The following is a 13,132-nucleotide window of genomic DNA, read 5'->3' as shown; positions in this document are numbered from 1 at the left end:
TATTCTGTATCAGAAACTATTACTTATTCATTTATTTACTCCACAGTGCTCTCTGGATGTAGGTGAACAACTCCCAAACTCAAGGTCAATGCTCACCAGTCATGTAACCGGGGGGGGGGGGGGGGGGGGGGGGGGGGTGGGGGTGGGGCTTGAAGGGCTTCACCCCCCCCCCCAACCAAGAAATTCTCAGGGTGGCCAGCGAGAAGGCCTTACTGGTACATTATTTAAACTGTTATGTTTATTCATATCATGATCAGATCCCCATGCTCAATATATCCCATATACATGGGGGTATTGGGATAACAATACATTAGGTTTGCTAGGGTAGATCCTCACCCCCCCCCCCCAGTCCCAAATCAAACTCAGCCCCCCTCCCCCCGAATCAAAATCCTGGCTACGGGCCTGATGCCCACCAAACCCTGATTGATTGTAGGTGAAATATAAATCCCAGCAACTACAACTCCCAAATGACAAAATCAAATTTTTGGAGTGATGGTCACTCCTTGGGTTAGTAGGTGTCTTGTGGCCAAATTTAGCGGCAATTTGTCCAGTGGTTTTTGAGTTATGTTAATCCCACAAACAAACATTACATTTTTATTTATATAGATACTAGGCGTCCCCTGCCATGCGTTGCTGTGGCCCAGTCTGTTGATCTGGAAAATAAAGTAATGAGAAAGTGTTGGTTTCTAATATATGTAATTTCTTTAAGCTTGTGGGTAAACAGTATTTCTTATTGTTTCTTTGTCAGTGTTGATGTGGAAAGTGTCTGGTTTGCCTACTCTGGAATATGCAAGATATAATTGTCCTTCTTTAGGGGTCCCTTTCAAATCTATGATACTATATCTCTCTGTGAATGTGTGAATCATATCTATCTATCTATATTTATGACTGGATGGCTCTTTGTCAGGAGATAGATAGATAGCTTTGGATAGCATAGGGAAGAGTTAATACCTGTGTGGGGTGTTTTTTTTTTTTTTTTTGCTGTCTGTGTCCCTGTTCAGAAGATTTCCTCATATTCTGTCCATGCGAGGAATGGATTTTGAAAAATTTGGCTTACCCATGTAAGCTGCCCCAAGTCCCTGTGGGGAGATGGATGCGGGGTACAATAATAATAATAATTAATAATAATGTGGTGATCGGCACACTGAGCGCAGTGCCTAAAGACCTTGGCCTCCACTTAAACACAATCGGGACTGACAAAATTACCATCTGCCAGCTGCAGAAGGCCACCTTCCTGGGATCTGCACGCATTATTCGCTGATACATCACAGTGTCTGACGTGTGATTCAATACAATAGCCAGCAGAGTGTCTGCTGTGGACTCATCTTGTTGTGTCTCAAATAATAATAATAATAATAATTATTATTATTATTATTATTGGAGCCCCTGGTGGTGCAGTGGGTTAAACCCCTGTGCCAGCAGGACTGAAGACTGACAGGTCGCAGGTTCGAATCCGGGGAGAGGCGGATGAGCTCCCTCTATCAGCTCCAGCTCTACATGCGGGGACATGAGAGAAGCCTCCCACAAGGATGATAAAAACATCAAATCATCCGGGCGTCCCCTGGGCAACGTCCTTGCAGATGGCCAATTCTCTCACACCAGAAGCGGCTTGCAGTTTCTCAAGTCGCTCCTGACACGACAAAAAATTATTATTATTATTATTATTGAAGCTGCAAGGCCATTAAATGCTGTCACCCCAAGTCCCTCTGTGGGGTACAATAATAATGATAATGATAATAATAATAATAATTAATTAAAGCTGCAAGGCCATTAAATGCTAAGTCACCCCAAGTCCCTCTGGGGAGATGGAGGTAGAGTAAAAAAATAAAGTTATTATTGTTGTTGTTATTATTATTATTGAACACAGAAATAGTGGATCACCCTAACAACCACGTCAGACTACAGAGAGAACCCATTGAAATCCACAAGCACGTGGACAATTTCAACAGAATGGAGGAAACCATGACAATGAACAAAATCTGGCTATTAGTATTTAAAAAAACTCTAAATCAGGACAGTAAATGAAGAGCAACACTAAAAAGGGGGGGAATTCCAGACAGGAAATAATCAGGGCCAACTAACACCTCCCAACAACGGATTCCCCCAGGCAGGAAGCAGCCAGGCTTTGAAGCTGCAAGGCCATTAAATTCTAATCTAGCTTGCCAATTGCAACATTCACACTTGCCTCAAGCAGACAGGGGTTCTTTCTCTCACCCTGGACATTACTCAGATATATAGACCTCAAGAGACTTTCTAAGAGTGCCTGCCATAGATGGGGGCGAAACGTCAGGAGAGAATGCTTCTGGAACATGGCCATGCATCCCAGAAAATTGCCTTTCTCTCCATAGGGACTCCAGGCAATCTGCTCCTACGCTCCTGGCTTTGGGACTTAATTCCTCCAGTGACGCGCCATGCAATGGACAGAAAGGGCCCCTGGGGGAATGGGCCCTCTGCACATGCTCAGAGGCGCTGCTCCTGCCAGAGAGGGCTCGGCCCTGAAAGAGCTTGGCAGGTCTCTCCCTGCGGCTCCGGGCTCCGCCTCCACGCCTCGGAAGCCCACGTCGCGCAAGAGGAGAAAGCGGGAAGAGGAGGAAGAGGAGGCCAAGGGAGCCGAGGCCGGCCCTGGAGGAGCCCAGCCCGAGGGAGGACCATGCACGCCAGCCGCAGCGAGAGCGACTGGCAGGGGCTAGTGAGCGAGGTGAGCAGGCGGCGCAGCGCCCCTTCCCTGCCTTTCCCGGAAATCGGAGCACCTCCCTCCCTCCCTTCCCTTCCCTTCCCTCCCCCTCCTGGCCTTAGCATCCTCCCTTCTGTAGCCCTCCTTTTCCGGGATGCAAGGAGGAAGGAGGGTTTGTTTCCCTTTCCTTTCAGACCCTTCTGAAAGGCACCTGCGAGGATCAGGCCTGGAAAAGCCCTGCTTGCATCAACACTGCTGCTGCTGCTTCCTCTCTTTGGGTTTGCTTCCTTTCCTTCTTCCCATGCTGCCTGCCTGTGTGTTTCCCTTTAGGCAGTCCCCGAGTTGCAAACATCCCACTCCTAGTTAAGGACTCTGGGGTGAGATCACAGGAAGTGGGAGGGATCTCCCTTTAGGAAGGGAAATCCTGGAAGAGTTATTATCATGGGGAAAGGAGTCCCCACTGAAGGTTTATCCCCAATCCTTGTTTCCACCACAAACCAAATTTTCCAAAATCCAATTCACACACAATCATAGAGTTAGAAGAGACCTCATGGGCCATCCAGGCCAACCCCCTGCCAAAAAGCAGGAAAATTGCATTCAAAGCATCCCCGACAGATGGCCATCCAGCCTCTGTTTAAAAGCTTCTAAAGAAGGAGCCTCCACCACACTCCGGGGCAGAGAGTTCCACTGCTGAACGGCTCTCACAGTCAGATAGTTCTTCCTAATGTTCAGATGGAATCTCCTTTCTTTTAGGGAGCGGTCAACCCCCCTGTTTAAGGAGCTCCACTGGCTGCCGTTTATTGTAGGCAAACTATAAATCCCAGCAACTACAACTCCTAAATGTCAAGGTCTATTTCCCTCAAACTACACCAGCGTTCACATTTGGGCATGTTGAGTATTTGTCTCAAGTTTGGTCCAGATCCATCATTGTTTGAGTCTACAGTGCTCTCTGGATGTAGGTGAACTACAACTCCCAAACTCAAGGTCAATACCCACCAAACCCTTCCAATCTGTCTGCCAAGTTTGGTTCATCGCTGGTAGAGTTCAGAGTGCTCTTTGATTGTAGGTGAACTATAAATTTCAATAACTACAACTCTCAAATGTCAAGGTCTGTTTTCCCCAGACTCCACCAGTGTTCACATTTGGGCATATTGAGTATTCGTGCCAAGTTTGGTCCAGATCCATCATTGTTTGCATCCACAGTGCTCTCTGGATATAGGTGAATTACAACTCCCAAACTCAAGGTCAATGCCCATCAAACCCTTCCAGTGTTTTCCATTGGTCATGGGAGCCAAGTTTGGTTCAAATCCATCACTAGTGGAGTTCAGAATGCTCTTTGATTATAAGTGAACTATAAATCCCAGCAACTACAACTCCCAAATTACAAAATCAATCCTCCCCCAACCCCACTAGCATTTACATGTGGGTGTATTGGGTATTTGTGCCCAGTTCAGTCCAGTGAATGAAAATACATCTTGCATATCTGATATTTACATTATGACTTATAACAGTAGTAAAATGACTGTTATGAAGTAGCAACAAATACAATGTTATGGTTGGGGGTCACCACCACATGAGGGACTGTACTAAGGGGTCACGGCATTAGGAAGGTTGAGAACCACTGGTTTAAAAGCTTCCAAAGAAGGAGCCTCCACCACACTCCAGGGCAGAGAGTTCCACTGCTGAACGGCTCTCACAGTCAGGACGTTCTTCCTAATGTTCAGATGGAATCTCCTTTCTTGTAGGGAGCGGTCAACCCCCCTGTTTAAGGAGCTCCACTGGCTGCCGTTTATTTTCCGGTCCCAACTCAAGGTGTAGGTTATTACCTACAAAGTGGAGCCCCCGGTGGCGCAGTGGGTTAAACCCCTGTGCTGGCAGGACTAAAGACCGATAGGTTGCAGGTTCAAATCCGGGGAGAGGCAGATGAGCTCCCTTTTGTCAGCTCCAGCTCCTCATGCGGGGAAATGAGAGAAGCCTCCCACAAGAATGATAAAACATCATATCATTCCGGCGTCCCCTAGAATCTTAAAATAATAGAGTTGGAAGAGACCTCATGGGCCATCCAGTCCAACCCCCTGCCAAGAAGCAGGAATATTGCATTCAAATCACCCCTGACAGATGGCCATCCAGCCTCTGCTTAAAAGCTTCCAAAGAAGGAGCCTCCACCACACTCCGGGGCATAGAGTTCCACTGCTGAACGGCTCTCACAGTCAGGAAGTTCTTCCTCATGTTCAGATGGAATCTCCTCTCTTGTAGTTTGAAGCCATTGTTCCACGTCCTAGTCTCCAAGGAAGCAGAAAACAAGCTTGCTGCCTCCTCCCTGTGACTTCCACTCACTTATTTATACATGGCTATCATATCTCCTCTCAGCCTTCTCTTCTACAGGCGAAACATGCCCAGCTCCTTAAGCCGCTCCTCATAGGGCTTGTTCTCCAGATCGTTGATCACTTTAGTCACCCTCCTCTGGACACATTCCAGCTTGTCAATATCGCTCTTGAATTGTGGTGCCCAGAATTGGACACGATATTCCAGGTGTGGGCTAACCAAAGCGGAATAGAGGGGTAACATTGCTTCCCTAGATCTAGACACTATGCTTCTATTGTTGGCTCATGTTTAACTTGTTGTCCACGAGGACTCCAAGATCTTTTTCACACGTACTGCTCTTGAGCCAGGCGTCCCCCATTCTGTATCTTTGCATTTCGTTTTTTCTGCCTAAGTGGAGTATCTTGTATTTGTCACTGTTGAACTTCATTTTGTTAGTTTTGGCCCATCTTTCTACAGAGCGCTTTCTCCTCTGTGCCCCCCCCCCCCGACTTTGGAACTCCCTACCAGGATAAATTAGGAAAGCCCGTACCCTAGAAACCTTTAAAAAGGACCTTAAAACCTGGCTCTTCCGCTGCACCTTTGGAGAGCAGGTATACAATCCCACACTACTGCTTAGCCTCAACATTCTGTCATTGGAGTACATGTCATCCCCCCTCTGTGGGAAAACTTGATTCCACAACCCCTGCTATAATGAGTTCTCCGCCGCAAATAATTTGTCTCTTTTTATCTCACCCGAGTTTTAAATTAGTTTTAATTAGTCTCTCTTTTAATCAATACATGCAGCCCGCCCACTGTCATTGCGATTGCGTCTATTGTAACTTTATATTGTTATTTGTTTACATGTTTTGTTTTATTACGATGTTGCTTTTACTGTCTGCGTTTTCGGTTGTGTTTTGGTTTTATTTTTATTGTAAATTGTTGTTCGGGCTTGGCCCCATGTAAGCCGCCCCGAGTCCCCATTGGGGAGATGGTGGAGGGGTATAAATAAAGATGATGATGATGATGATTATTATTTTGTAGTTTGAAGCCATTGTTCTGTGTCCAGGTCTCCAGGGCAGCAGAAAACAAGCTTGCTCCCTCTTCCCTATGACTTCCTATACATGGCTATCATGTCTCCTCTCAGCCTTCTCTTGTTAAGGCTAAACATGCCCAGCTCTTTAAGCCGCTCCTCATAGGGCTTATTCTCCAGATCCTTGATCATTTTAGTTGCCCTCCTCTGGACACATTCCAGCTTGTCAATATCTCTCTTCAATTGTGGCGCAGGGGGAATCTTTTGAACAGGGGCGCAGACAGCAAAACAAACCACCACAGGAGTGTTCCCTTTTCCCTACGCTGCCCAAAACTATATATTTTTTGGATGAAGTTACACTTCAAAATGTAGCTGTTCCAGCTTAAAATGTATTGTTATTATTATTTGAAAAACAACAAGATGAGTCCACAACAAACAAGATCGCTCTGCTGGCTATTGTATTGGATCACACATCGGACACTTCCCAAGTGTCTAGGACTGTGTGATGTATCAGCGAATAATGCGTGCAGATCCCAGTAAGGTGGCCTTCTGCAGGTCGCAGATGGTAATTTTGTCAGCACCGATTTTGTTTAAGTACAGGCCAAGGTCTTTAGGCACTGCACCCGGTGTGCCGATCACCACTGGGACCACCTTGACTGGCTTGTGCCAGAGACTTTGCAGTTCAATCTTTAAATCCTCATATCGTATCAGCTTTTCCAGTTGTTTCTCTTCAATCCTGCTGTCACCTGGGATTGCAACATCGACAATCCATACTTTGTTTTTTAACTCAATCGTGAGGTCAGGAGTATTGTGCTCCAAAACACTGTCTGTCTGAATTCGGAAGTCCCAGAGTAGTTTGACGTGTTATTATTGTTATGGAGCCCCTGGTGGCGCAGTGGGTTAAACCCCTGTGCCGGCAGGACTGAAGACTAACAGGTCACAGGTTCAAATCCGGGGAGAGCGTGGATGAGCTCCCTCTATCAGCTCCAGCTCCATATGCAGGGACATGAGAGATGTTCCTTTTTTTTTTTTTACTGACGACAAAAGGAAACAATTCCTTATTTGGACAGGAAAGTTAAGTGAGTTACTTTTTCCAAACTTCTATATAAATAAAAATTTAATGCTAGTTTGTGGGATTAACATAACTCAAAAACCACTGGACGAATTGACACCAAATTTGGACACACTACACCTATCAGGCCAACAAGTGTCCATCACTCATAAAAACATCAAAAACATAGCAGAAGGGACTTAAAAAGCCCAAAATGCAAAAAGATGCTACAGCACATGTGCAAAAATAACTCCCCCGGCAAACAAAATACACAAAAGCATATCCACACTCTCTTTTGGACTACAGCTCCCAGCATCCCCTAGACCAGGCCTTTTAGGAGAGGAGGATGATCCAAATGCACTGCTTCGAAGATGCAAGCTTTCTTCTCCTTGGATTTCTTTGAGAGCATCCCAATCCCTGCATATTTCCAATTTCCTAATCCTGGACAGCAACTCCCAGAAATCCTCCAAATATATAGTTTAGATAGAGATAGGTAGGTAGATGGATCGATCAGGAGGACTGCTGGGAGCTGCAGTCCAAGAATAGGTAGAGAAGGAAGAAAGGGGGAAAAGAGGAAGGGAAAGAAAAGGGAGGGAAAAGGAAATGAAGGAAGGAAGGAAAGAGGATAATAAAAAAAGGGAAGGAAGGAGAGAAAGAAAGAGGGAGAGATGGTTGGCCACAGCAACGCGTGGCGGGTACAGCTAGTTCTAACTAAAATTAATAGTGCATATAATTTATTTCTGTAAATCTGATAGGCAATAAACTGTAGGAAGCCTGTTTAGAGAGAGACCGGTACCTGTTGACTGATTGTGTGCCACAGAAATGGTTGACCGATTGCGTGCATATTGCTCAGACCCACCATCTACACAGCCATATAATTCAGTTTCTAAATGCAGATGGACTGTATTGAACTGGATTACATGGAAGTATAGGCTGGATCTACACTTCCGTATAATCCAATATTGGATCCCTAAGTATCTGCTTGAAAATGGATTATATGAGTCTGCACTGCCATATAATCCAGTTCAAACCAGATAATCCTGAGATCAGAAATTGGATTATATGGCAGTGTCAATCCAGGCCCATATTATCCAGCTCAAAGCAGTTAATCTGCATTCAGAAACTAGATTATAATAAATAAATAACCTCAATTCATTTCTGCTGGCTTGATACCAGTAGACCCCCATATGCATTTTCACAGACGTCCTAAAAACGGATGGGTAACTGGACAGCCGTTTTCGGCCCATAGCCTATAAATGCGGCTAGTTCCAGCCCATTGACAGCAATGGAGAATTATGAGGCTCCCCTTTCCGTTCCTGGGAGCTTTCCTTTTTTCCTTCAGGGAGCCTGGGTGTCAGCAATGGGGTTAATGGCCCTATTTGGCCCATTATGGGAGCGGCGGGGGGGGGGGGACTTCCCACAGGCTCCCCTTCCATATCCTTCATTAAGACCTGGATTAAAAGCATTAAAGATACCACTCTTTCTGCAATCTTTTCCCTTCTGTCTGTAGAGGAGACCCGGTATAATGCTTCGTTAAAGCTATTTCTCTCTACTCTAGAGGAGACAGGCGCTGTAGAAGTGTTTATGTGTGTATATGTGTTTTGTGTGTGTATATATATCTGTGTATATATGTGTATACATGTGTGTTTACATATATATGTGTGTGGTTTCGCGCATGCGTTAGAAGGGGTTTTTTTTTGCTTTTTAAGTCTCTTCTGCTGTGGTTCTCAGTGTTTTTATGAGTGATGGTCACTTGTTGGCCTAATAAGTGTATTGTGTCCAAATTTGGTGTCAATTTGTCCAGTGCTTTTTGAGTTATGTTAATCTCCCAATGAACATTACATTTTTATTTATATAGATTATGTGCTTTTTTAAAGAAACAGATGCACACATGTACAAAATGTTCATGTACAAGCATGCATATTTATGTTTATGTGTAACTGTCTTAAAAACAAATTCATAAAAATGTAAGTGCACAAAATAGCAGCTATTTCAACAGTATTGTTGTCTGCAGCATGGATTCTTCAGTTCTAAAAACAAAAGAAAATGTATTGAAAATAATGGCCCAAAAGAAGGAATTCACTGACAGCTCAGGGTAAATGAAAAATGAAGGCAGACAAAATTGTCTACTTTCCCCATCTCGCTATCTCAATCTCCCATTTACCTACCTTTTCTGTAAAGCATATAAATAAAACAAACAAATGTAAAGTGAGAAGGGGGTATGTCAGGCGTGGAAAGCAGAAGGGAACTAATTGTTGCTCCCATTTGAAACCTCTAAAACCAAATGTAAGAAGAGTTAGAAGGAATAACAGAATAAACTTTTGAATAACACTTTGGAACACGATTTTATTCCTGGGTTATAAATGCCATTTCCTAATTGGTTCTATCGTTGTTGTTTATTCATTCAGTCACTTCCAACTCTTTGTGACCTTATGGACCATCCCATGCTAGAGCTCCCTGGATCTATCATAAAAACATGGAAAAGATTTATTAAACTGCAAAAACTTTGATTTTTTGAGACATCCTGAAGCATATTTTGCTATAGTTTTTCAGTGAATATCTTGTAGATTCTCAACCAATTCAACATAGTTTGTGGCAGCCATAAACATGAAGTTTCTGGAGTATAGCAACTACTTTCAAAGTGAGTATCACACAATTAAACAAGAAATAATACTTTCAAACTAGGAACAGATTTCCCCCCAAATGTTATTACATAGTATAATATTTGAAATACAAATAATCCAAACAAGTAATATGTACAAAAATATGTTTCAGCTTCCTGTCCTTATAATAAGCATATTCAAGACAGAAAAGATCATGGAGAAAACAGAACAAATCATCATATCTTCAATGTTTTGGTGTTTCGACTGTGTTTTCTCAGAGATATCCATGTATTGCAAACATACAACCAAACCTTTAAGATTACCATCTAAGAATGCATCTGATTAAAAAAAAAGGCCCACATCTTTCCAGTTTAATTTTGGAGATCTAGACATGTTTTTGTGGTTCCCAGAATATTTTCTGTCAGCCTCTAGTATAATTCTTAGTGACTTTTTATAGCAGTTTACCAGATTGTTTTAATCTGTCTAAAAGATCAGCCCTTTGATAGGAGACCGTGAACAAATACCAGGTGCTGTAGGCTATATTTCAGAGAAAAGAACTTGCAAAACCACTTTTAGGGACCCATCCACATAGTACTTTTATCCCAGGAGCTCCCAGTTCAAAATGGAAGGTGGCTAGACGATGTCAGCTGAAAATGCAGGTGGAATCACTACAAAGCCGAAAAACTGTGTGGGAATATCTCTGTTCTGGCCAGAAGATTTGAATCTTCTAATCTCTTATGTCCCTGCACTCAGAAAATATGAGATTGTTTATGTTGGCTTGTTCCCGAATTATAAATTTTGTTTCCTTATTGCTTCTATTGTGAAAACATGGGGAATTGATTACATGGTAAAAAAAATTGTTTGTGTGTCACAAACTTTGTTAAAGTTTTTGCCCTATACTTTCCTCATGTTTTTCCAAAAGAAGCAATGGGGCAATGACATTTATAACCCGGGAACAAAATTAATACGAACAATGTTCATATTCGCATCAGCGTATTAATTTTTTTTAAAAGCAGCTGGAATTGCTGGCAGATGTCCTGTGGTGGCCATCTTGCAGGCTTCTAAATTCCAGAACAAAGCAGCAAGTCCAGACATAGCAAGCACAAATCCTGGGACCAACAGGTCTGTGTGTGGACCTCCTCTCAGATCTTTTTTTTTTTTTTGTCCTACCTATTAAACCTGCAATTTGGTGCTGTCTGGAAGCACCCTGAGTCTTCCTAGCCTAAGAAGGCCTTATGAAATCCATAGGCTTTTCATATATCAAACCTGAAGCCACATATATACACCTAAACTCGGAAAAAACTGGAACAAAATCTCCCATTTTTCAAGTATTTTGGATGTGCCCGGCATGTCAATCTCTAGTAAAGCCACTCTAGAGCACAGTGGAATGAATTGTGCAAGTGCAATCAGTATTCATGTTTATAAAATTCATGTAAATACATAACTGCCAGGAGGATGAAGAAGGAGAAGCCAACCATGTCTGTACCTGCTTTATGGGTTTTTAAGCAGTCGCATGGAAATCTCCAATACCAAGTCCCAGAAGCACTTTATTAGAACTAAGATTGCCGCACACTGCACACTGCACTTACCCTATAATCCTTATATACCACCTGTCACATCAGCACTTTTAATTCTGTACTCATTACTCTGGCCTGGCACAGTTTTTATCGTGTTTGATGTATTGTTTATTGTTCATTGTCTTGTTGTTTAATACTGCTTTAATTGTTTTTAATTTGCTTTAGGTTTGTATTGCTATGTTGTGTATTGAGGCCTTGGCCTTTGTAAGCTGTATCGAGTCCTTCGGGAGATGCTAGCGGGGTACAAATAAAGTTAATAAATAATAATAATAATAATAATAATAATAATAATAACTGTGTGAAGTCCAGTTTGTTTCTTTGTCCCTTGCCAAGCCACTGAGGCTCAAGCTCTCAGGCTAATTGAGACTGAAGAAATAAAAACGGAGTCTTATATAAATCCCATTGATTCAGATAGAAGAGTGGAGCTCTTCTATCTGGAACTAGCAATTGGATTTAGGTTCTATCCATTCTTGTATCAGGTACAACAGATCATTTTATTTCTTCCCTAAGTTGCAGATCTTTCTAAACAGACCTGTCTGTACTTTAATAACTAGCTTGAATAGGGAAATGATACAGCAGTATTGAGATGGGGAAAGCTTCAGCTGTTTAATGCCTGTCAACCAAGCTGCTATTTAATAGTTAGGAAGGGGAAAATAAGTTGGAAGTTCTAGTTTCTTAGGGCAGGATAACTGATATCGAGACTTAGCTTTGGCTAATTTCTAGAGACATATGAATTGGGATGGTGTGTTGAGTATCATTTAGTATGCATTTATTTCATGTACCTGTCCGAACGCATCTCCTCCTATGAACCATCGCGGAGATTAAGATCCTCCAAGGAGGCCCTGCTCTCTGTCCCCGCATTGTCACAGGCGTGATTGGTGGGGACAAGAGAGAGGGCCTTCTTGGTGATTGCCCTTGGCTATGGAACTTCCTTCCTGGTAAGATTGGATCGGACAGTGCAATAAAGCAGCGATAGGAAACCTTACCAGCCAATTAGATTAGATGCAGATGATCAAGTGTATTGTAATATTGAGACAAATGTTTTTTAATGTTTACTAGCTGTACCCGCCATGCATTGCTGTGGCCAACCTCCCTCCCCTTTCTCTCCTCTTTTCTTTCTCTCCTTCCTTCCTTTCCTTTTTTTCTTTCATTCTCTCCTTCCTCCCTTCTCTTCCTCTTCCCTCCCCCCCCCCCGTTTTATTTCCTTTCCCCTTTCCCCCCTTTTCCCCTTCTCTACCTATTCTTGGACTTCAACTCGCAGCAGTCCTGATCAATCTACCTACCTACTTATCCCTCTCTATCTAATCTATCTATCTGGAAGATTGCTGGGAGTTGCAGTTCAGGAATAGGAATTGGAAATATGCAGAGATTGGAATGCTCTCAAAGAAATCCAAGGAGAAGAAAGCTTGTATCTTGGAAGCAGTTCATTTGGATCATCCTCCTCTCCTAAAAGGCCTGGTCTAGGGGAGCTGTAGTTCTTGAAGAGAGTGCGGATATGCTATTGTGTGTTTTGTTTGCCCGGGGGAGTTGTTTTGCACATGCGCTGTAGCAGCTTTTTGCTTTTTTGGCTTTTGAAGTCCCTTCCACTGTACTTTTCAATGTTTTTATGAGTGATGTTCACTCATTGGCATAATAGGTGCACTGTGTCCAAATTTCATGTCAATTCATCCAGTGGTTTTTGAGTATGTTAATCCCACAAATTAACATTACATTTTTATTTATATAGATAAATGTGTTTATATAATGAATTCATGTCCTGGCATTGAATGTTTGCCGTTTGTATGTTGTGCTCCGCCCTAAGTCTCCTTCAGGATGAGAAGGGCGGAATATAAATGTTTTAAATAAATAATAAATATGTAGAGTTGTCAACTTAGCTACTTCCTGACTAGGCTG

General features: G+C 42.9%; 1 protein-coding gene across 2 annotated transcripts in view; it reads left to right on the top strand.

Moving 5' to 3' along the window:
• Window positions 1-2,474: 2,474 nt before the first annotated feature.
• The window catches only part of CCDC149 (coiled-coil domain containing 149), a 93,049-nt gene continuing 82,391 nt past the window's right edge, over window positions 2,475-13,132 (top strand). For both annotated transcript variants that reach the window (XM_067468997.1, XM_067468996.1), the window contains exon 1: window positions 2,475-2,698. In XM_067468997.1, the coding sequence (XP_067325098.1) occupies window positions 2,651-2,698 (48 nt within the window). In that variant the 5' untranslated portion in view covers window positions 2,475-2,650. The remainder of the gene's footprint in view (window positions 2,699-13,132) is intronic.

The sequence above is a fragment of the Anolis sagrei genome, chromosome 5 (assembly GCF_037176765.1).
Source record: "Anolis sagrei isolate rAnoSag1 chromosome 5, rAnoSag1.mat, whole genome shotgun sequence".
Taxonomy (NCBI): Eukaryota; Metazoa; Chordata; class Lepidosauria; order Squamata; family Dactyloidae; genus Anolis; species Anolis sagrei.
This window is presented reverse-complemented; position numbering and strand designations above follow the sequence as displayed.